The 20,951-nt window shown below is 43.2% G+C and overlaps 1 protein-coding gene and 1 long non-coding RNA gene across 16 annotated transcripts in view; both read right to left on the reverse strand.

Moving 5' to 3' along the window:
* Positions 1–3,650: 3,650 nt before the first annotated feature.
* LOC134481579 (uncharacterized) lies at positions 3,651–6,776 on the reverse strand. 2 transcript variants are annotated; one of them, XR_010057262.1, is made up of 3 exons: positions 6,509–6,776; positions 5,308–5,397; positions 3,651–4,983 (listed from the first exon to the last, which is right to left on the reverse strand). It is a non-coding gene; the product is annotated as an uncharacterized LOC134481579 (long non-coding RNA). The 2 variants fall into 2 exon arrangements; XR_010057261.1 differs by lacking the exon at positions 5,308–5,397 and having other exon boundaries at positions 6,509–6,774.
* A 7,989-nt stretch (positions 6,777–14,765) lies between these two features.
* Positions 14,766–20,951, reverse strand: part of Rabgap1l (RAB GTPase activating protein 1-like) — a 595,699-nt gene continuing 589,513 nt past the window's right edge. For all 14 annotated transcript variants that reach the window (XM_006250105.5, NM_001401442.1, XM_006250106.5 and 11 more), the window contains 1 exon segment: positions 14,766–19,947. In XM_006250105.5, coding sequence (XP_006250167.1) covers positions 19,795–19,947 — 153 coding nt within the window. In that variant the 3' untranslated portion in view covers positions 14,766–19,794.

Consider the following 20,951-nt stretch of genomic DNA (forward strand, 5'->3'; position numbering starts at 1 on the left):
TCTCACACAAACGTTCATTAAATGACAAGTCAGGCACGGATGTATACTGTATAGTTGCAATTTAAATAAAAGTCTCAAACCACCGGTCCCATGGCCTGTAGTGATAAAAATGAAAAAAAATCTTTTTTCTGGAGAATTTTATTGTAGCTATAAGGAAGAAATCGGGCAGAGGGAAGAATCCAGGCTGAACATGGGTGGTAGACGAAATACAACATAAGGGAGGAGAGAGAGAGCAAGAGAGGTGCCTCAGGCCTGTAAGGGTCCATGATTCACCTAAGAATGATAGCCTAGACTGAAATAGTATGTAAATGCAGACTGTTTTAATTCTGCAGAAGTCCAGCTTGCTGGGGTCTCCCATTTCCAGGGTAGATAACCAAGTGAGCTTACAGGCTTGATTTAAAGCACATTAAGGGATTCCAGGGTAGACTTTATCTTATCTCATCTCTAGGGACATTCCATTGCCAGGCATGGGGGCTAGAAATTATTGCTGAGGAAGTCTGGGAACTCCTGCTGACCCGTTGTCTTGCCTCAGGCCAGGTGGTGGGGCAGCTTCTGAGGACTGGATTTGCCTGAACTTTCCCAGCCCTGAACTGCCAATTTGAAACCTATCATAGAGTCAGCCTAGCTTTCTCAGACCAACAGAGGCTGCCTCAGACAAGAGACCTATGTAGCAAAAATGGTCTAGTTATATAGGGATTGAAGGGGGACTGGTCTCAGCAGAAGACACCCCATGACAAAATTCTCAATGCAGAAATTTATTTGCCATATTGGGACAAACAACAGAGGCCTAGGGAGAAGCAGATTGGAGCAAGGGAGAGAGGGACAAAGGACTGTTTCTGGATAAGAGAGGAGACAGACCTGGCCCTGAGGTAAATGGGAGTTTATTTTTTATTTTTTTCAAAGATATGAATACACTGTAGCTATCTTCAGAGACACTAGAAGACAGCATGGGGTCCCATTACAGATGGTTGTGAGCCACCATGTGGTTGCTGGGAATTGAACTCAGGACCTCTGAAAGAGCAGTCAGTGCTCTTAACCGCTGAGCCATCTCTCCAGCCCCCAAATGGGAGTTTATAAAGGTAAAACCCCCTGTTAGGATGAGGTGTTTCATTTTTATTGATTACTGGACTTAAATACTTTGAAAACTGGACCTTGGTGATCAGCCTCAGGAAATGTTCAAAAGGGAACAGACCTTGGCTGGCTTTAAGAATGTAGTTTAAAGGTTTTCAGGGGGGGTAGGGGAGAAGGGTAAGGCATGCCAGAGCTATGTGTACATGCCCATGCTAGCTAGAGTGCCTTCAGGGATCTAACTGGAGAAAAGGAAACCAGCTCTGACTGAAAGGGAGAGGTTTAGGCTAGGGGGTTAGGTGAGAAGTGCTGGGAGGATTCACAGATACTGAGACCTAGATTTCTTAGAGACCTAACAGTATTATTTCTTGAATTGGGTACAGGTTACAGTGGTATGAGCTATAAATATAACATTTGTGTGGTTTATACCTAAGGCCTAGGAGGGAATTTTCAGAGTGACAAGTGTTACTATTGAGGGCATCCCACCAGAGATGACTACTTTAAGTCCAGCTGGCTGGGCCTGCACCCAGGTATTCAGGACCCTAGTGTAGCTCTGAATATTTCTAGTACGGACCTTATAAGGGCAAAAACCAAGTCATGGTAGCTCAGCAGTTGCAGGGGGAAGGTTTTGTGCAAGCTAGTAGTTTAACAAAAGCTAAATGGTGTTAGCTGGAAGGGAAGGTTTATACAAGCAGGTGATTTACCAGAAGCTAAGTTAGTTGGGGCATTTTGACCTTAGGTTTCTAGAATAGAGTTGGTAATTTCCCATAGGATTCTCCAACAAGGAGATCAAATTCTAATTAAACCTAAAATGACCTCAGCAAGAATAGAAGATGAAAGAACCTCGTATTATGTTGCTCTGTCATGTTACTAGTGGGCTACTGGAAGTGTATGAAGATTCCAACTCAGTAGTTGTAGGCCAACTGCACAAAGTAACAGGTATATATATTACATCTCAATTTTTAAAGTATCCAAACAATAAACAGAAATGAGGGCTGGAATAGGAACAAATACTCCAATGTACTCCATGGAAGTGTCACCTAATCATCTTACTTAGGCCCAAGAGTCACATTGACTCTTCAATCTTAGGCCTACATCATGTGTTATATATAGGACATCCTGCCAACTTCATCTGTAAAATGTGTAGAAACTCAAGCACTTCTCATACCCTTTACTGTTACCTGCTTTCACTTCTACTTCCTCCCTGGTCTAAACAATGGCACTTCTGTTATTTCTTGAGCATACTGTTTAGTGTAGTTTTTGTTTTTGTTTTTGTTTTTTTTGCCTCACAAGTCTATAACTTGCTTTTTCTACTGCTTAGAATGCTTGCTCTCCAAGTCACCATATAGATACTGTCTATGCATTAGTTAAGTGAACTAGGAGAGAATAAAAGAATAAGTACATAGTAGAAATTGGCTAAGCAAATCCAAAGCCTGTAGGACGGGGAGACTGGGTTAGAAGATCCTAAATAGACTGTGCCTCATGATTTACTCATGAGAGGCCAGGGAGAACATGAGCTGAAGCTGGGCATGGAGATATGCATGCTTTTAATCCCAGCATTTGGGAAGCAGAGACAGACATTTCTGAGTTCTAGGCCAGCCTGGTCTACAGAATGATTTTCAGGACAGCCAGCTGTCCTACACATAGAGATCCTTTCTTGGACAACCCCCACCCCTCCACACACACGACAGAATATGAAGTGGTTGGAATTCAGTTTTCCTGCAAGTATCAGCATTTCTTGTTTTTAAGACATTACAATGGGAAGAACTATGTCTACCTTGATTTTTCAAGCTCTCTACTATATAAAGTTTAATTATGACTTCATGGCAACACTTAGTGTTTGATTGAATAACTATAGGTGGATCAAGTTCACGTATCAAAGACTATACACCTGACTATCTAATCCACTTTACCCATACCTTCTCATGCTGTTCTCACCCTGTCACTCTGCTGTTCTTTGTACCTTTTTGCTACCTAAAGCTTAGCCTTTATCCTGTTAGAAAGTTTACTTCCTTGGGAGTTGTAGATATTTTGCTCATTTCTTCCCATAGAAGAAAGCCACCATGGCTTCTCTGAATGATGGGACTGTGTTGTAGATTGGTTCTAATGCTTTGATTCAATCAGGAATCTGTGTGTCCAAACACTAAAGGTCCTTGTTCCACATTAGTTTTTGATCGACCAATAAAGATGCCAATGGTCAATGGGTGGGCACGAGGTGAGACCCTTAGAGTTGCATGGGCTAGGGTGCAGGGGAGAGGATCACCATGACTCAAGGAAGATGGAGCTCAGGAGTTGCAGGAAAGACAGACATGTGAGATTTTGGGTAAGTGGACACTGGCCACTTCCCCAATTGGGCCTAGGGTAGCAGGCAGAGGATTAGAAGTGCCCAGCCTTTGAGTAGCCAAGGCATTTAAAAAATAAGCTAAGTGTGTGTGTGTGTGTGTGTGTGTGTGTGTGTGTGTGTGTGTGTGTGAGTGTGAGTGTGTGTGTGTCTGAAAGCACACAACTTGCTGGGAGCACAAAGTGGTGTAGCCAAAACTCACCTCTACAGGACTGTAACCTGGAATTGTAAGACAAATAAAACCTCTTCTTTAAATTTTAATATATTCTCACAGCAAGAGGAAAGGAAACAAACAGCATTCTTTTCCAGGAAGTTTGGGAATCAAGTCCTAGATGTAAGAAATTGTCTTAGTCAGGGTTTCTATTCCTGCACAAACATCATGACCAAGATGCAAGTTGGGGAGTAAAGGGTGTTGGGCCCTACCTTGGGGTGTTTCTCTTCCCCCTCGCTGAGCCTTTCAGCCTGCTATGACAAGAAGTTGTTTATACCTTTGGCAACTGCTCTCAGCCCCTGATTTGGGGCCTAGACTTTCCACGGTGCAGATTCTTCCTGTTTCCCTGGTTGGGGATTTTCCACCTGCTCTAGTACTTTTCCACTGCTTTTGCCTCTTGTATATAAGGAGATCTCAGTAAAGCCGGGATGGCATTCTCTTAACACGGATGACCCAAGTATGTGGTTCTTCTTAAATCTCACAGGCCTACGCCCGGTTCTCAATATCGTGACAACACAGGCGTCATCAAAAGGGTTTATTCAGCTTACTTTCACATTGCTGTTTCATCACCAAAGGAAGTCAGAACTGGAACTCAAGCAGATCAGGAAGCAGAAGCTGATGCAGAGGCCATGGAGGGATGTTTCTTACTGGCTTGCTTCCAATGGCTTGCTCAGCTTGCTTTCTTATACAACCCAAGACTACCAGCCCAGGGACGGCATCACCCACAATGGGCTGGATCCTCCCACCTTGACTACTAGTTGAGAAAATGCCTTATAGCTGGGTCTCATGAAGGCATTTCCACAACTGAGGCTCCTTTTCTGTGATAACTCCAGCTTGTGTCAAATTGACACACAAAACTAGCCAGTGGAGAAATGCTTTTATATTCCTTGTTTCAAGTCCAGTTTCAAGGTCTTAGTAGCATTTAGGTTTTATGTGGAGGGCCGTCCTCACATTCTCCATTGTAAGATGGCGCCGATATCCGGCAGGATGCACCTAATAAAAGGGCAATACGCAAGCGCCTGGTAAATTCCTCACTCAGGGGGACACGTATGCTGTGGTACGTCACGCGTATGCTGTGGTACGTCATCTGGCACATCTGGCAGCGACCAGCCAGAGAGTGACACGTCCGAGGCGAGGATAGTTTCCTATATAAGGGATGGTCTTTCCCTCACTCGGGGTCTCCGTATTGTAAGCTTGTGCTCTCGCTCTCAAGATGCATTAAAGCTATTTCTGCAGAAGGATCCTTTGTGTCCTGCGTCATTCTTGCTGGCGAGACGTGGCGTGGGATATTTGGTGCCGAAACCCGGGAAAAAGACCTCATCAGCACCTCCGGAGACCCCTTGGTGACAAGGAGGATTCAGAACTGCAGGTAAAAAAAAAAAATACGTTCAGAGAGGCATGCCTTTCTTGGATTTTGGTCTGGGGTTGTCGCCGCCTTGGGAAGGATTTGTTGAGGCTATGGTATTTGTTCTCGGAGCCACTCTACTCTTTCTTATTATTATGTACTGTTTTCACCGTTTCCGCTGCTAAAAGGACAGCAGCTGGAGGCGCGTCTCAGTCTCTTGTAAATAAGTGAGCTTCGCGAAGCTCCCCTTTACTGTTGGGGAGCAGGGACGTGATAGCACCGCCCGGGAAGTGCGCGTAAAACTCCCGTATATAAGAGAGCGGTGTGTCTGTTTCTACTCACGCCTTGTCAGATGGACGTAGATAAGCCGCTGGGCGTTCTTGGTCCCTCATGGGATCCTCACAGTCTGTGATCACGGCTCTGGAAACGGTGCTAAAGCAGAGGGACATTAAAATTGGAGGAAGAACACTTAAAAACTTTGTGAAAGAAGTGGACAGGGTGGCTCCGTGGTTTGCCTGCTCAGGCTCGTTTACAATTGCCTCATGGGACAAACTTGGAAGGGACCTAGACAGAAAATTGGCGGAGAAAGATCTGCATCTAGGAACTAAAGCCATATGGAAACTAGTCAAAAATTGCTTAGCAGATGAAGTGTGCAAGGCAGCAGTTGTAGGAGGGCAGACCACACTTGAAATATTTCGAGAAAGTATGTCAGAAACTGAACGTAGTGAGGGATTAGACGCGCGTAAGAAAAAGGACGTCCTGAGAAAGAAAAAGAGCCCTCCCATTAAGTCCGCAGATAAGGGAGTGTTAAAGCTTTCAGATTCTGGCACTTCCCTCTCTACACAGCAACCGGGAGGGGGAGCCAGCATATACCCTGTGAAAGAGCTAGAAGCGCTGAACCTCGACAGTTCTGATAGCTCTGAGAATGGAATCTTAGATTCAGAGGAGGAGGCCGAGTTAGATGAGGAAGCAGCTAGATATGAGGAAGAGAAATATCACCCCGAGGAACAAAAGAAAGGTAATAAAAAGCTTCTGCCACGGCAGTCGCCAACCGCACCCCCTCCGTATGAGGCGCGCTCTTTAGTCCCCGATAGGGTGAGAAGGAAGCTGTAGTTGACGTTCCCGGTCTTTGAAACGCAGGAGGGTGAGCGGGTTCATGCCTCAGTCGAATATAACCAAATAAAAGAGCCGGCGGAGTCTGTCAGAAAGTACGGAGTTACAGCCAATTTCACCCTAACCATTCTTGAAAGGCTGGCCCTAAATTATTTGACACCCGCCAATTGGCAGATGATTGCAAAAGCGACCCTTGTGAACATGGGCCAATATATGGAATGGAAAGCGCTTTGGTATGAGGCGGCTCAAACACAGGCCAGAGCTAATGCCACGGCGTTAACGCCTGAGCAGCGAGAATGGACATTTGAACTCTTGACAGGACAGGGTCGCTTCGCAGCGGACCAAGCTAATTACCATTGGGGTGCTTATATTCAAGTCTCCAGCTCGGCCATTAAGGCCTGGAAGGCACTCACTAGGATAATCAACTTACTCGTATCATCCAAGGACCTCAGGAACCGTTCTCAGACTTCGTAGCCAGAATGACAGAAACTGCTGGACGAATATTTGGTGATGCGGAGCAAGCAGCGCCGCTCATAGAACAGCTCTTTAACGAGCAAGCCACCCAGGAATGTCGGGCGGCTATAGCACCCAGAAAAAACAAAGGATTACAGGACTGGCTCAGAGTCTGCAGAGAACTCGGTGGGCCTCTTACTAACGCAGGCTTGGCGGCCTCCATTCTCCAGTCCCGGCAACGCCCCCTTAAAGGGACAGATACAAGATCATGTTTTCGATGTGGAAAAATGGGCCATTTAAAAAGAGACTGTAGGATAACCAAGGGAGACAGGAGGCCTGCAACTATCTGTGCCCGATGTGGCAAGGGCTACCATAGGCCTGACCAGTGCCGCTCAGTGAGGGATATTAAGGGAAAATTACTCCCTCCCTTGGAAGCTCAGCCTAATGAGATGTCAAAAAACGGATCGTTGGGCCCCCCGGTCCCAGGGCCCTCAAAGATATGGGAACCGCTTTCAGAAAGCCATGACCCTGACAGAGGAGACTCCCCAAGAGGTGACACAAAATTGGACCTGTGTGCCGCCTCCGACTTCTTTCTAATGCCCCAGATGGGCATTCAGCCAATTCCTGCTCAGACTGTGGGGCCTTTGCCCCCAGGAACCATAGGCCTTGTCCTTGGGAGAGGATCTCTCGCCCTACAAGGACTGATAGTCCATCCAGGCCTTGTTGAAGCTCAGCACTCTCTTGATATTCAGATTCTTTGTTCAAGTCCTGATGGGGTTTTTTCCATAATTAAGGTGATAGAATAGCACAGTTATTACTCCTTCCGTGCTCCCAAACCACAATACAGGATACCAAGGAGCCCATGGGGTCCACTGGTAATGATTTGGCATATTTGGTGGTTCATCTTAACAACCGCCCAAAATTGAGCTTAGAAATTAATGGAAAGAAATTTGAAGGCATTCTGGATACTGGGGCTGATAAAAGTATAATTTCCTCAAAATGGTGGCCTCAATCATGGCCTACCATAAGATCTTCTCACTCGCTACAAGGCTTAGGCTACCAGTCGTGCCCTAAAATCAGCTCTGCCACTCTAACTTGGACGACTGTCGATGGCCGACAGGGACAATTTGTTCCCTATGTACTTCCCCTACCTGTTAATCTTTGGGGGAGAGATGTTATGCAGACCATGGGACTAACCTTATCTAACGAATACCCCCCACAAGTGGCCCACATGATGTCAAGGATGGGCTATAAGGAAGGGAAAGGCCTAGGGCGATTAGAACAGGGCTGTCTCATGCCCATTGAACCAGTCGCAAACCCCCATAAACAAGGCCTGGGTTTTTCCTAGGTGCCATTGAGGGTTCTATGCCCATACCCTGGCTTACAGAGGAAGCTATATGGGTTCCTCAATGGCATCTATCCTCTGAAAAATTAGAAGCTGCCACTAAATTGGTTAATGAACAATTGCAGCTTGGTCATTTAGAACCGTCCATTTCACCATGGAATACTCCTATTTTTGTGATAAAGAAAAAATCAGGAAAATGGAGACTTCTCCATGATTTGAGAGCCATTAATGCACAGATGCGTTTATTTGGCTCGATCCAACGAGGCCTACCCTTACTCTCTGCCTTACCTAAGCAATGGAAGATAATAATTATAGACATTAAGGATTGTTTCTTTTCCATCCCCTTGTGTCCACAGGACAGACAGAGGTTTGCATTTACTATACCAGCTATTAATCATCTTGAACCTGATAAGAGATTTCAGTGGAGGGTCCTGCCTCAAGGCATGGCCAATAGCCCCACTATTTGTCAGCTATATGTGCAACGAGCCCTTGAACCTATAAGGAAGCAATTTCCATCTTTGCTTCTGGCTCATTACATGGATGACATTTTAATATGTGATAAAGATTTAACAACCTTACAGACCTCATATCCCATCTTAATCAAAACATTGGGACGATGGGGACTACAAGTCGCTGTAGAAAAGGTTCAAATTGCAGAAATTGGCTCATTTCTGGGATCGGTCATTTATCCTGAAAAAATAGTTCCCCAGAAATTAGAGATTCGCAGAGATCATTTGCATACCTTAAATGATTTCCAAAAGTTATTGGGAGATATAAATTGGCTGAGACCATTTTTAAAGATTTCCTCTGCTGAGTTGAAGCCCTTATTTGATATTTTGGAAGGGGACTCTCATATCTCCTCTCCGAGAGCATTGACCCCAGCCGCAAACCGGGCCTTACAAGTTGTAGAAAAGGCCTTACAGGATGCTCAATTGCAGCGCATTGATGAAACCAAACCTTTTGATTTGTGCGTTTTCAAAACTATGCAATTACCAACAGCTGTCTTGTGGCAGAATGGGCCTTTATTATGGATCCATCCCAATGCATCTCCTGCTAAGATTATTGACTGGTATCCCGATGCGGTCGCTCAGCTTGCACTCCGCGGGTTGAAGGCAGCTATTACTCATTTTGGGAAAGAACCCAAAACTTTGATAGTACCATATACAGCCATTCAGGTTCAAACATTAGCTACTACCTCAAATGCTTGGGCAGTGTTAATTACTTCCTTTGCTGGACAGATAGATAATCATTATCCTAAACACCCCCTATTATGTTTTGCTAGATCACAACCTGTTGTTTTCCCTCGCGTCACATCCCACAGACCGTTAAAAGAAGGGATAACAGTGTATACGGATGGGTCAAAAACAGGGGTGGGAGCATATGTGGTAAGTTCCCAAGTGTTCTCACGACAATATTTTGAAACCTCACCCCAAGTGGTAGAATGCCTAGTGGTTATGGAGGTCCTTGAAAAATTCCAGATGCCTCTAAATATTGTTTCAGATTCCTCCTATGTGGTCAATGCCGTTAATATCCTTGAAACCGCTGGCGTAATTAAGACAACTAGCAAGGTAGCAGAGATTTTCCAAAAAATCCAAATTATTTTAATAAATAGGAGATTCCCTGTATATATTACTCATATACGGGCCCATTCTGGACTCCCTGGTCCAATGAGTTCAGGGAATGATTTAGCTGACAAAGCCACAAAAATGATAGCTGTGGCCCTGGCCTCTCCTCTAGAGGCCGCTAAAACTTTTCATGGCAATTTCCATGTTACCTCAGAAACTTTACGCCGCCGCTTCTCTATAACTAGAAAAGAGGCACGTGATATAGTCACCCAATGCCAACAGTGCTGCCAGTTCCTCCCAGTTCCTCACATCGGGGTCAACCCGAGAGGAATACAGCCATTGCAAATCTGGCAAATGGATGTTACTCATAATTCTACTTTTGGAAAATTACAGTATGTGCATGTATCTATAGATACATGTTCTGGCATTCTACATGCCACCCCACTTACAGGAGAAAAAACAACACATGTCATTCAGCACTGCCTTGAAGCATGGAGTGCTTGGGGAAGGCCAAGATGTGTAAAAACTGACAATGGCCCTGCCTATACATCTCAAAAATTCCGTCAGTTTTGTACTCAGATGCAAGTTACCCATCTGACGGGCCTGCCCTACAACCCTCAAGGACAGGGAATCATAGAGCGCGCTCATCGGACGCTCAAATCATATTTAATAAAACAAAGAAGGGGAATTATGATAGAACTCCCCCCAACACCCCGAGTGGCCACTGCTTTGGCCCTTTTTACCTTAAATTTTTCAATCTTGATGAAGCTGGGCAAACAGCGGCTGAGCGACATTGCTCAGAGCCCAAAAGGACAAAAGAATTAGTTAAATGGAAGGATGTATTGACAAACGAATGGAAGGGCCCGGATCCTGTTTTGATAAGATCCAGGGGAGCTGTTTGTGTTTTTCCACAGGATAATGAAAATCCAGTTTGGGTTCCGGGACGACTTACTCGGAATATCAAGACAGAGGACCAAGAAGATGACAACTCTGGTGATCCTCATGCTGATCCAGGGAGTGCCAATAAAAGTGCAGAGCGAACTACGGTGGGGAATTATGTCAACCTTCCCCCTCCCGATGCCGGTGATGTATAATGCCCAAGTGTTTCCACGTTTCTTTACTACCAACAAAGAATTGGGACTAGCCTATTTACCACTAGATTCCCAAATAGAGCAAGTAAAAGAAAATAGGATTATTCCCCTTAAGGGCAGCCTTTGTTTTGGCATATTCAACAAAATATCTTCTGATCTTCCTTGCATTATGTTGAGTAATCAATCTTCTGCTTGGTTAAGGGAGGCCACATGGGGAACTGGTGAGGAAGACATTGTGGCTAACGCCACAGTTCTCTATGGTTGGTGGCCTTACATTAACTCCTCCACCTGCCCTCTCCGTCAACCAAAGTTGGCACCCTTTTGTAGAGGGACCCAGGATGAAAAACTTACTTTGCCGTGGACTGGTTGCCAGTCCCGGGACTCTGCCTGGGCAGTCCAGAATTTTTTCTCCTTCTCCCCTGATTTGGAAGGCGGAGTGAACTTCACCACCATTGATCCTAGACTGTCCAATAATAATCCCTTTGATCAATGGATGCTTTGTGGCGTTAATGGTAGCTGCACTGATCTTACACCCATGGCGATGCTACTTGGAGGAAAGGGCGAAAAGGGACGGTTATCATTTTCCTGGACGGGGAATATCCACCCTTCAGCCTCTGTCTGGACAGCTACTCGTGTAAAATATAAACCTTACTGGAGCACGGGGTTTAACCCTGCTCCAGTTTGTGTCTGGCCGCCATTTGTGTGGATTATAAGTAATGCCACTAAAGTTTCTAAATTGAATTGTACAGACGGTTCATGTTTTTATGCCCTGTGTTGGGATGCTAGCCAATATCCCATAGCGGTAGTTACCCGTATGCCTCGCTTTATCCCGGTCCCTGTTGAGACTCCGGGGACCCTGACCTTATTTAGAGGAAAGAGAGATTTTGGCATTTCTGCGATCATTGTTGGCATTATTGCTACAACGGCAGTTGCTGCCTCAGTTACTGCTTCGGCATTGGCCTTGTCAAACACAGTACAGACAACCCAAACTATCAATGATTTATCGGCTACCGTCTCAGTGGCTCTGGACAGACAGGCCTCGGCTAATACTCAGATACAAGGAGGCCTCATGCTTGTTAACCAACGTATAGATCTGGTCCAAGAGCAACTAGACATCCTATGGCAACTGGCCCAGCTTGGCTGTGAACTAAAGCTCCCCGGCCTTTGTGTCACGTCTATACAGTATGAACAATTTACCAAAGCTGCCAATTTGTCTAAAACCCTTTCACAGCATTTGTTACAGAATTGGACCTCGGATTTTGAACAGACGCTCAGGGAATTGAGAGCGGCCATCATTCAAGTAAACTCTACCCGACTGGATATGTCTTTGACAGAAGGATTGTCATCCTGGATCACCTCAGCAGTCTCTTATTTTAAGGAATGGGTGGGGGTGGGACTTTTTGGAGCAGTCCTCTGCTGCGGATTAGTGTTACTCCTCTGGTTGCTTTGCAAATTAAGATTTCAAACAAAGAGGGACAAAATTGTGATCGCCCAGGCGCTTATAGCCCTTGAACAAGGAGCGTCAGCCGATATTTGGTTAACCATGCTTAAGCAATAGGTCGCCAGCTAGACAGCTCTTGCACTCCTAGAACCTCGGTTCATTGCACAGGATTAGAGTGTCCGGCTTGAGCAGCCCATGAGGGATGACGAGCTTAGCATTGCACAGGGAAGCTCTACCAAACATGCTCCCTGGAAGGCATATCATATTACATGAGGGTATCTGCCCCAGTTTTCCCTCCCTCGAAAAAATGGCAGTGCGACGGGTCGGGAGTGCCCTGGGTCTCAACAACAGCTTAAGGGTATCTCTCTTGTACAGGTTCGCCAACTTTGTGCGAGGATATGACCTCTGCCTTCACCCTTCTATTTATGGGTGTCCTATTTGCTTAAAAACAGATAAGGGGGAGATGTGGAGGGCCGTCCTCACATTCTCCATTGTAAGATGGCGCCGATATCCGGCAGGATGCACCTAATAAAAGGGCAATACGCAAGCGCCTGGTAAATTCCTCACTCAGGGGGACACGTATGCTGTGGTACGTCACGCGTATGCTGTGGTACGTCATCTGGCACATCTGGCAGCGACCAGCCAGAGAGTGACACGTCCGAGGCGAGGATAGTTTCCTATATAAGGGATAGTCTTTCCCTCACTCGGGGTCTCCGTATTGTAAGCTTGTGCTCTCGCTCTCAAGATGCATTAAAGCTATTTCTGCAGAAGGATCCTTTGTGTCCTGCATCATTCTTGCTGGCGAGACGTGGCGTGGGACAGTTTTAAATTCTCAGGATAGAGTTCTTTCATGTCTAAGCAGGGACTGGAATACCTGATAACAGTGCTTAGAAAGTAAAAATACATAAAAACAGCATATTTCCTTTAAACCCATATCTGCATGTATGCCATAAGTCGTAGTTCTGGGTTTTATTCAGATACCCATGACTGTACTTTAGACGTCATGTTACAGAACTAACCATTTCTGAATTCTAATAATCTAAAAGCTCATGTTCTGGACACAGTTCTGTTTTCTTAACACCTCAACTCCCTAGTTATTTCTACATCAGTACCACAGTCCTTTGACATCTTTTTGTATTGGTCTGTAGGTATGGATTTATGACCTAAGTTTTACCATTCTCCTAACCACTGGGCCAGTTTCTGGGTCCTTGATTAGTTACTTCATCTGCCTAGCAAGATCTGAACCTTGTTTCTCTGAAACAAGACTGGTGATTATTTCCATTCTCTTCTACTCTGCTTTCTTTCCTTTTTAAGCTTCAATTTTATGGATGTGTGAGTGACCTACCTGCACTTAAGCATGTACACTGAGTGAATGCAGTGCCTGTAAAAGTCAGAAAAGGGCATCCGCTGTCCTTGAACTAGAGTGACAGGTTGTTGAAGCCACCAAGTGGGTGCTGGGAACCCAACCAGAGTCCCTTGCAAGAGCAGTAAATGCAACCTCTAAGCTGTCTTTCCAGCCCCTACTTGATTTTCTTTTAGGAAGCATTTTAAATCATCCAAGTCTCATATCTTAAGACAGTCAACAAAGGAATCCCAAGTTGGTGTCTTTACCCGTCTACAAAGTCCCTATGTATATACCATATAGAATGAGAACTCCTTAGGCATGGTGATTCACATCTACAACATCAGCCCTGAACAGGATTGCTGTGAGCTTGAGGCCAGCCTTGGTTTTTGTCTTACTGTTCTACTGGGGTCTTGCTTATATTCTTTCGGGTCTAGTCCATTGTCATCACGTCAGAGAGCATGGCAGCACGCAGGCAAGCTTCTGAGAGCTCTGCATCCAGGTCTTGAGACAGCAGGAAGAGTAAACCACTGGGTGGGTTTTTGAAACCTCAAAGCCCACCCTCAGTGATACACTTCCTCCAACAAGGCCACACCTCCTAATAGTGTCACTCCTGGTGACCAAGCACTCAAATCTTTGAGCCTATGGGGGCCATTCCTATTCAAACCACTACAGTCACAGAGTAAGACTGTTTCAAAACAAAAGAAGATAAAACTTTTTACCCCATCGCTATTCCGAGTGACTTGGATACACTAGGTTTAGAAGTCAGGAAAACCAAACAAACCCCCCTTGTGTCCACAGATAAAAATGCCAACAATAACTCTACAACTTATACATATCAGATTGTTTCTAGTACCCCATATAACTCAAACCTTGAGTGTTTGCACAAAATTCCATTTACATTACATGGCATCACCCTCTTTTTGTGTATATAGACAGGAAGTAGTAGCCATCTGACCCAGGATGGGCCAAATCATATGTTTTTAGTGAATCTAGGTTTGGGATGCTGGAAGAGCTAGTCCAAATCTGCTGACTAATCAAAGGATGTGAAAACTTGGTGGATGTGCATGTAGAAGCTAGAAAGCATGTCTTTGGAGAAAAAAAAATCAGCTAATCATTACTTGGAAAGCAAAAGTTACTTTTGGAGCTAACTGCTTGGGTTTCAATACCTCTTCAGATCTAAGTGTTCGGCCTTAGGGTGCCATGCTATAGATTTCCTATTTTATTTGAATTCATTGCCTTTAAAGGTTATTAAACTAGCTCAAGACATTTTTTCTTACTTGTAATCAGGAACTTATTGTCCTTAATAGACTATTAGCACTAGTACTATGCTGGCTATCATTTTCCTGTGTACATCCTGGAGCATACTTCTATATACGATTTCTCTCTAAGTTGACTAACATCAGTAAGTTGATTTAAAACAAAGTCAACATGGAAAAATAGACACATGGACTTTGAAACAAATGTTTATTACTGTTTAATGGAACCAAAGGGGCAACACAAAGCATTGAAAATGTCACTGGCTCACAAATCAGCCACCTTGTTACCTTCTTGGTCACATTTGTTTATTCACAAGGTTTCATTCACACATCTAAACAAGATACCAATCCAGTACAAGATCATAACGGTTATAAAAGTAAACATTTGTTGGGACAATGTACAATAAATTGCACTTTCTTAACAAGCATCACATTTACCTTAATAGAGTGTACTGCACATAATACATGGCATTGTGGAAACAAGTAACTGGTCAGTGTTTATAGAGGAAGAGGCTGACGGCTAATGTTGATTTTATGGTCAATTAGTACTTTCCAGACTAGTCAACTCCTTTATTCTAACATGTTTTTATTGTAGATGCTGGGGAAAATAATATTTCATAAAAATAGCATAAGGTTTATATTACCTCCTCAGTAAGGGAAAGGCAGGACTTGGAAAGAAAGAAATGGGGCTGACAAAAAACCCTTTCCCTAATTTGAACACAGCATCCATGCATTATGTAAAAATGCCAAGAATAGTGAAACCAATGCAGGGGGCTGATGGGACATCTTGGATGCTGGGACCATCTCCATCTTTATTCTTGTGCTTTATGACAATATCTTTTAACTCATTTATACTCACAAATCAGTTTCTTTGACCATTTCCATATGTAGTACGGTTATTCGAAGTTGTTGGCTAGTGGAAGGAGTCTTACATTAATCATTTGTCAATTAAAAAATAATGTTCATTTTCTTCTCAATGATTCATTTTTCTTAAATGTTTTTCAAATACTGTTAATGATAAACCAGAGATGAGAGCACAATAGGGGGACATATTGATGGAGATAGTTTTATAGCAGGTGACATGTATTGTTGGAGGTAAGTTCGAGCTGTAGTTCATTATGAGGAAATTGAGAATGATATACAGGACAGCTGACTGTAATCACTAAAGTTCTATACACATCTACTTTTTCTTCTTATAATTCAAGATCAGCATCATCTGTTGAGGTATAGTCTATATGGGAGTCTTCATGTTTGCAGAGCTTTAAAGGTAAGGAAATGGGTAATGTAAAGTGCCTTGCATGTGTTACATATAAGCCACCATCAGAAAAGAAGTGCTGAATGTGACCCCCAGCACAAAGACTAGACAGTTTTACACACGGTCATTAGAAACAGGCCACAGAGATGCTGCCTGGGCTTCCAGTTCTGATCATTATGTCTCAAAATCTAATATGTATTTGGTTGCATGGTATCTAGGTAAACAAAAGAATTATATACTCTATAAAATTTTACCACACACACACACACACACACACACACACACACACACACTCACTGCACACATGCACACTCACCCCTAACTATTCAAATCATACAACAGAATTGTTCATTATCTCATTTGCTAGATATTAAAGCAAAACAATAATCTATTGTAGAGTATTATAAAGAATAAGTTATGTAATACAATCATCTTTCTAAGTGTCATTCTTAGAAGATAAAACCAGGTCCTTCCTTTAAAATGATCTCTCTGTCCACTTAAAGGAGTAAAGTACAGGCAGCCACCTCCGTGTCTGATGCACAGGGCTGGGGAGGTCATTAGCAGAGATGGTTTCAGTGAGAGCACAAGAGCGCTCAGTCTGATATTAGCTACACGTTTGGCGTTTTGTTGTTCCTGTTTTTTAAAATGGGTCCTTGCTATGTCATCCTAGCTAGTTTGAAGCTCACTGGGTAGTCTGAGCTGGCCTTGAGCTCACAGGCACGCCTGTGCCTCAGCCTACCGAGTGTTGGGATTGTGGGTGTGTATCCCTGTAATCAACATGGATACTTGATCTAAGTGACTACTTTAAGGCTCTTTTATCTGCTGTGCCCTTTTATCTACATACTGTTTCAGTTTTCTCACTTTAGCTAAAACCACTAATTGCCCAATTCAATAGCTGGACCAGGGTGAAGACAAATGAATACACACTGTAGGAAAGGTGAACATTTAAAAAAGCATAGGAAATAAAACAAACACCAAACTCTCATCATTAGAACAAAGGGGTCTTCTCAACTTTCCCAGGTAAACTCAAGAAAGCCAAGAAGAGGAAATTACTAACTTAATATCTGGTGAGGGGAAGACAGATACTGTATGAAAAGGTAGGTTGTGACCTGTGTGGCTCTCCCATTACTGTTTCTGATAGGCACTCATATACTGAAGAGTAGCAAACCAAGAGTTTCTTCGCATTAAATCACAGGTACTAAAAACAACCAAACTGTGACTTGGCTCAGGTGTGTGCTAAACACGTGCACAAATCCAACTTAGTGTCTTTCAAGAGTTCACTAAAGAGATCTCTGAATTACAAAAGCCAGTGGGTGGGATCTTCATTGTATTCTACAGAACTCAATGAAAAGGGGAATGATCACCTCTCCGGCTGCAGATACCAGCATTTCAGGAATGTCTGCTATCATGTAACGCTTGGGGAAGGATGACAGAAGCTACCATGTCTGAAAATATCTTGGGACACTTGGCTGGTTTATCTCTTTACTACAAGGAGTTCAAAAGAATCATTTTAGCTGTTGTGGTACCTGTCTGTAATCTCAGCACTTGGAAGGCTGAGGTAGGAAGGTCCTAAGTTCAAGGCTAGCCTAGACTACATAGCAGAACCTGTCTCAAGAAAAAAAAGTTTCAGTTCTCCAATATATAAAATAGTAAGAGAAACTGAGATGAGTTAGTCGCTTTATATTGGCATTTTGGAGTTCTCAAGCAATGGTGAGCAATGTGTGGCCGGGCACCGCTGTGATAAAATAGTGAATAAGCAATGACTACTTTCTGAATTCTCTTTACTTCTGTTATTAACTCAAAAACAGTGTAATGCTGGGCAGCTTAGACCTGATACCAGTACACATGGTGCCCGTGTCAAATGGAGAACAAAAAGACTATGTGCTGCCAGTAGGTCTTTTGTAAGAGTTAGATGAAAACTCAAAAGATGTATTTAACTCTTAAAGCACATGTTCCTGGTGATTTTGTTGAAAGAGAAAAAGGAAAGCAGCCTGAATGGATAAGGACTTGATCTAGAGCCATTCTGTTTCTCTCATTTATCACTTATGAAAAAATTTGCAACTTAGGTATTCTGTGGAATGTATTTATTTTCAAAAGTTAAAAAGAGCTGTGGATGGTATTTGGAAGTCCACAAAAGTGCACCTTAATTTAGCTGGCCATTTGAAAAAGTAATGTGTCTAGGTTCCCTGGTCTCAAAGCGCACAGTACCAATAAAGCTAAGTAGCTGTATTATATGATTGACAGAAACGATGTAATGTTCTAGCTACTATATTTTACAAAAAAAAAAACAGCTTATCTAAACCATTATGTAGGGAATGTTAAAGTCAACAGAGATATCAGGAGTGCTGGGTTACTGATGTTTTGGTAAGAAGAAATGAATCTTCTGATGAAAGCTGTCAGAAGAAAACTAAATTTCAATATGGAAAGCATAGTGTGGTAAGTGTAACATCAAATGACATCAGTTTCATGGGCTGTAGATGACACAGATATTTAGAGATTAAAGAATTTCCACTTACTAGAACTCAGAACTGATTTTAGAGGAAGGATCTATCGTGAGCAACTTGAAGGCAGGGGTTGAGAGATCTCAGAGTGGTTATTACAATGTATGGCACAGAAGAGAATCACTGTGGCACTACATACTTTAAGGTACTTTGGAAACAGTATGTATAACAATGAAGCTAAAGATGAGTATAAACAAATGCTGCCCTACATGACTGACAGTTGTCTGGTTGCTATAAAGGGGGCAGAGATTTCCATAGTAGCTTAGAAAATGGGAAAATTAGTTTTGTTCTTTCCAAAGAATTTCTTGCAAGGGGTATTTATACAAGCATGCCAAATATGATTGGAAAAATATTTGCACCATTTTTTAAAACAGCAACCTTACCATTCCATGAGATAAGAATTTCTATAAATGTTTAGTCAATCCAAAATATGAAAAATGCACTTGTTTCTCTTTATTCCCAGGTGTGACACACTGTTTGGGAGTTAGGGAAAAGTAAGGAAAGTTGCCCGACACCAAGGTGCTGGGAAGATCTCCTCAACTTCCTTGGCAACATGTCCTCCTTTAACAAAGTACAGAACACTGGTGTTGGCCTCAACAAGCTTGGCATCACCCAGTGCCTCATCACTGTTCCATTCAAAGTACAATGCTTCTCCAGAGAAGGGACTCTAAGTCTGTAACCTACACTACCCATCCTTGAGGTTACATTTGCCACGAGTCACCTCTGCTCATATATAGGCACATCAGGAGAACAAGCCCCATATGGAGTCCTTAAAGGGATCTGAGAGACTACCAGGGTCCGATGATGCTACTGCACCTCTATTTAAAGTCACGGTAGCCCATCTACTCCACAGCTATCGGCCCTCTAATTCCAAATGTAGCCAACTCAGAATAGTTAGAGGGAAACTTGCAAGCCACCCCCTGGTCTGTTGTTTAATTGGAAAAGGGTAGCACTTCAGTGTTGACGTCACTTCAGTGTGAGACCTGTCAGTGCTCATGTGCGGCCCCACGGTGTGCTTTTTATGAATAATCCTGGAACGTTAAAGAGGTTTAGTTTCCCTTTAAAAACAGAATTCTGTGACAGAGATCTTACCATTTTAGCCTTGGGATAACATGTCTCCATTTTATGTAAGATTAAAAATTATTATGAAGTTAATTCTAAACAAAAGCATTTAGTTCTAGATTACCCATTTCCAACTAAATTTCAGGCATATAAAACAATGTGTAATACTATGACGGATCTGAATGTGGCTTCCCATGAAGAAGCTGGAAATAGATATTCAACATAAATCAGGTCAGTTTAAATAACATCCCTTTGAAAAATGTCATACATGAAAGACAGAGCTACCGAGAAGAGTCTAACTTGCTTTCTGGTCTCCTTTACTTTCTTCAAAGGGACAACAGGAAAACTTCTTGGTTTCCGTTGTTTTGATCATTGTGCTCTTGTGCTTGGCGGAGGCTGGAGCTATGTGCTCTCCTTGGGTGGCTGGGGAGCCTGTGGCGGCTGGAGTGGCTGGGTGCCTGTGGCTGTTTTGATAGAGTTCAGGGTTTTACTAAACCAAGAGTTTTTTGCAGCTTGTATTTCATTCATAAGCGCTCCTCTCTGATGCTCGAGTTCCTAGTGGAAGAAGATCACAGGTTATATAGATGCCAGAGGAAATTAAGACATGCTGTTTAGATTCACCAGGCCTCTGCAGCCAGCCCTCTCTCAAAGCCCAGGAGACATTTAGTTGGCTTCCTAATGGAAGAGAAAAGTGGAGAGCTAAAACAGTTACTGATGAAAATGAGAATCTGTGCTTTCTATGAATAGAGAAATGAACCACATTTTATTTTCCCATCTCCTTGCTACTTAGGTCCAAATTTAGGTTTAGGTTGCAATTGGAGACTAAATGCTTAAAACCACAAGTAAATATGAGTACAAACGAGTTCCAATTCAAATACTGCCCTGAGAACATTCAGGTTTCTGACAAGACACAGTGGTGAGGATTCCTAATTCGGCATGGGTATGGGTGTGGGGTTACTGATAAAAGGATCAACAGATCAGTCCACCAAGACACCAGGACCGTTTTTCTAATTGCTATTATACAATATGAAGAGAATGGAGAAAGGAGTCTGGCAAAATCAGCTGAGACCCAAAATAACTCCAAAGGAAAGAGTGGGATTAGTCTTTTGTGAAGGCAAAACAACAGAGGTCTTGGGTCTGTCACTTTCAGATCTGCCAAGCAAAGTGACCAAGTGAAGGACAATCAAAGAGCATACTGTTAAGTTCCCATAAAACATACCTTTAATTATTAAAAATTCACTTAGGTTATATTTGTGTCTATGGGTACATGCTATAAGATCTGATGGTCCAGGGTATAAAAACGTACCCCATGCAGGAACATCATGGCTCTAACCAAGGACAGATTCTTTTGAAAGGACAAGGTCTCACTGCATAGCCCAGGCTAGCCTTAAACTCTCAGAGATCCACTTTCCTCCATTCCGTAAGTGCTTGGATTAAAGGTAGATGACTTGATGCCTGTCTCAGTTCAGCTTCTTAAAGTATGGGTTGAGACTCCCCTAATATGTGGGGTCATAGAACTCAATATAGGAGGTAGGGAAGGTCATGACGAAATTCAGCAA

The sequence above is a fragment of the Rattus norvegicus genome, chromosome 13, assembly GCF_036323735.1.
Source record: "Rattus norvegicus strain BN/NHsdMcwi chromosome 13, GRCr8, whole genome shotgun sequence".
Taxonomy (NCBI): Eukaryota; Metazoa; Chordata; class Mammalia; order Rodentia; family Muridae; genus Rattus; species Rattus norvegicus.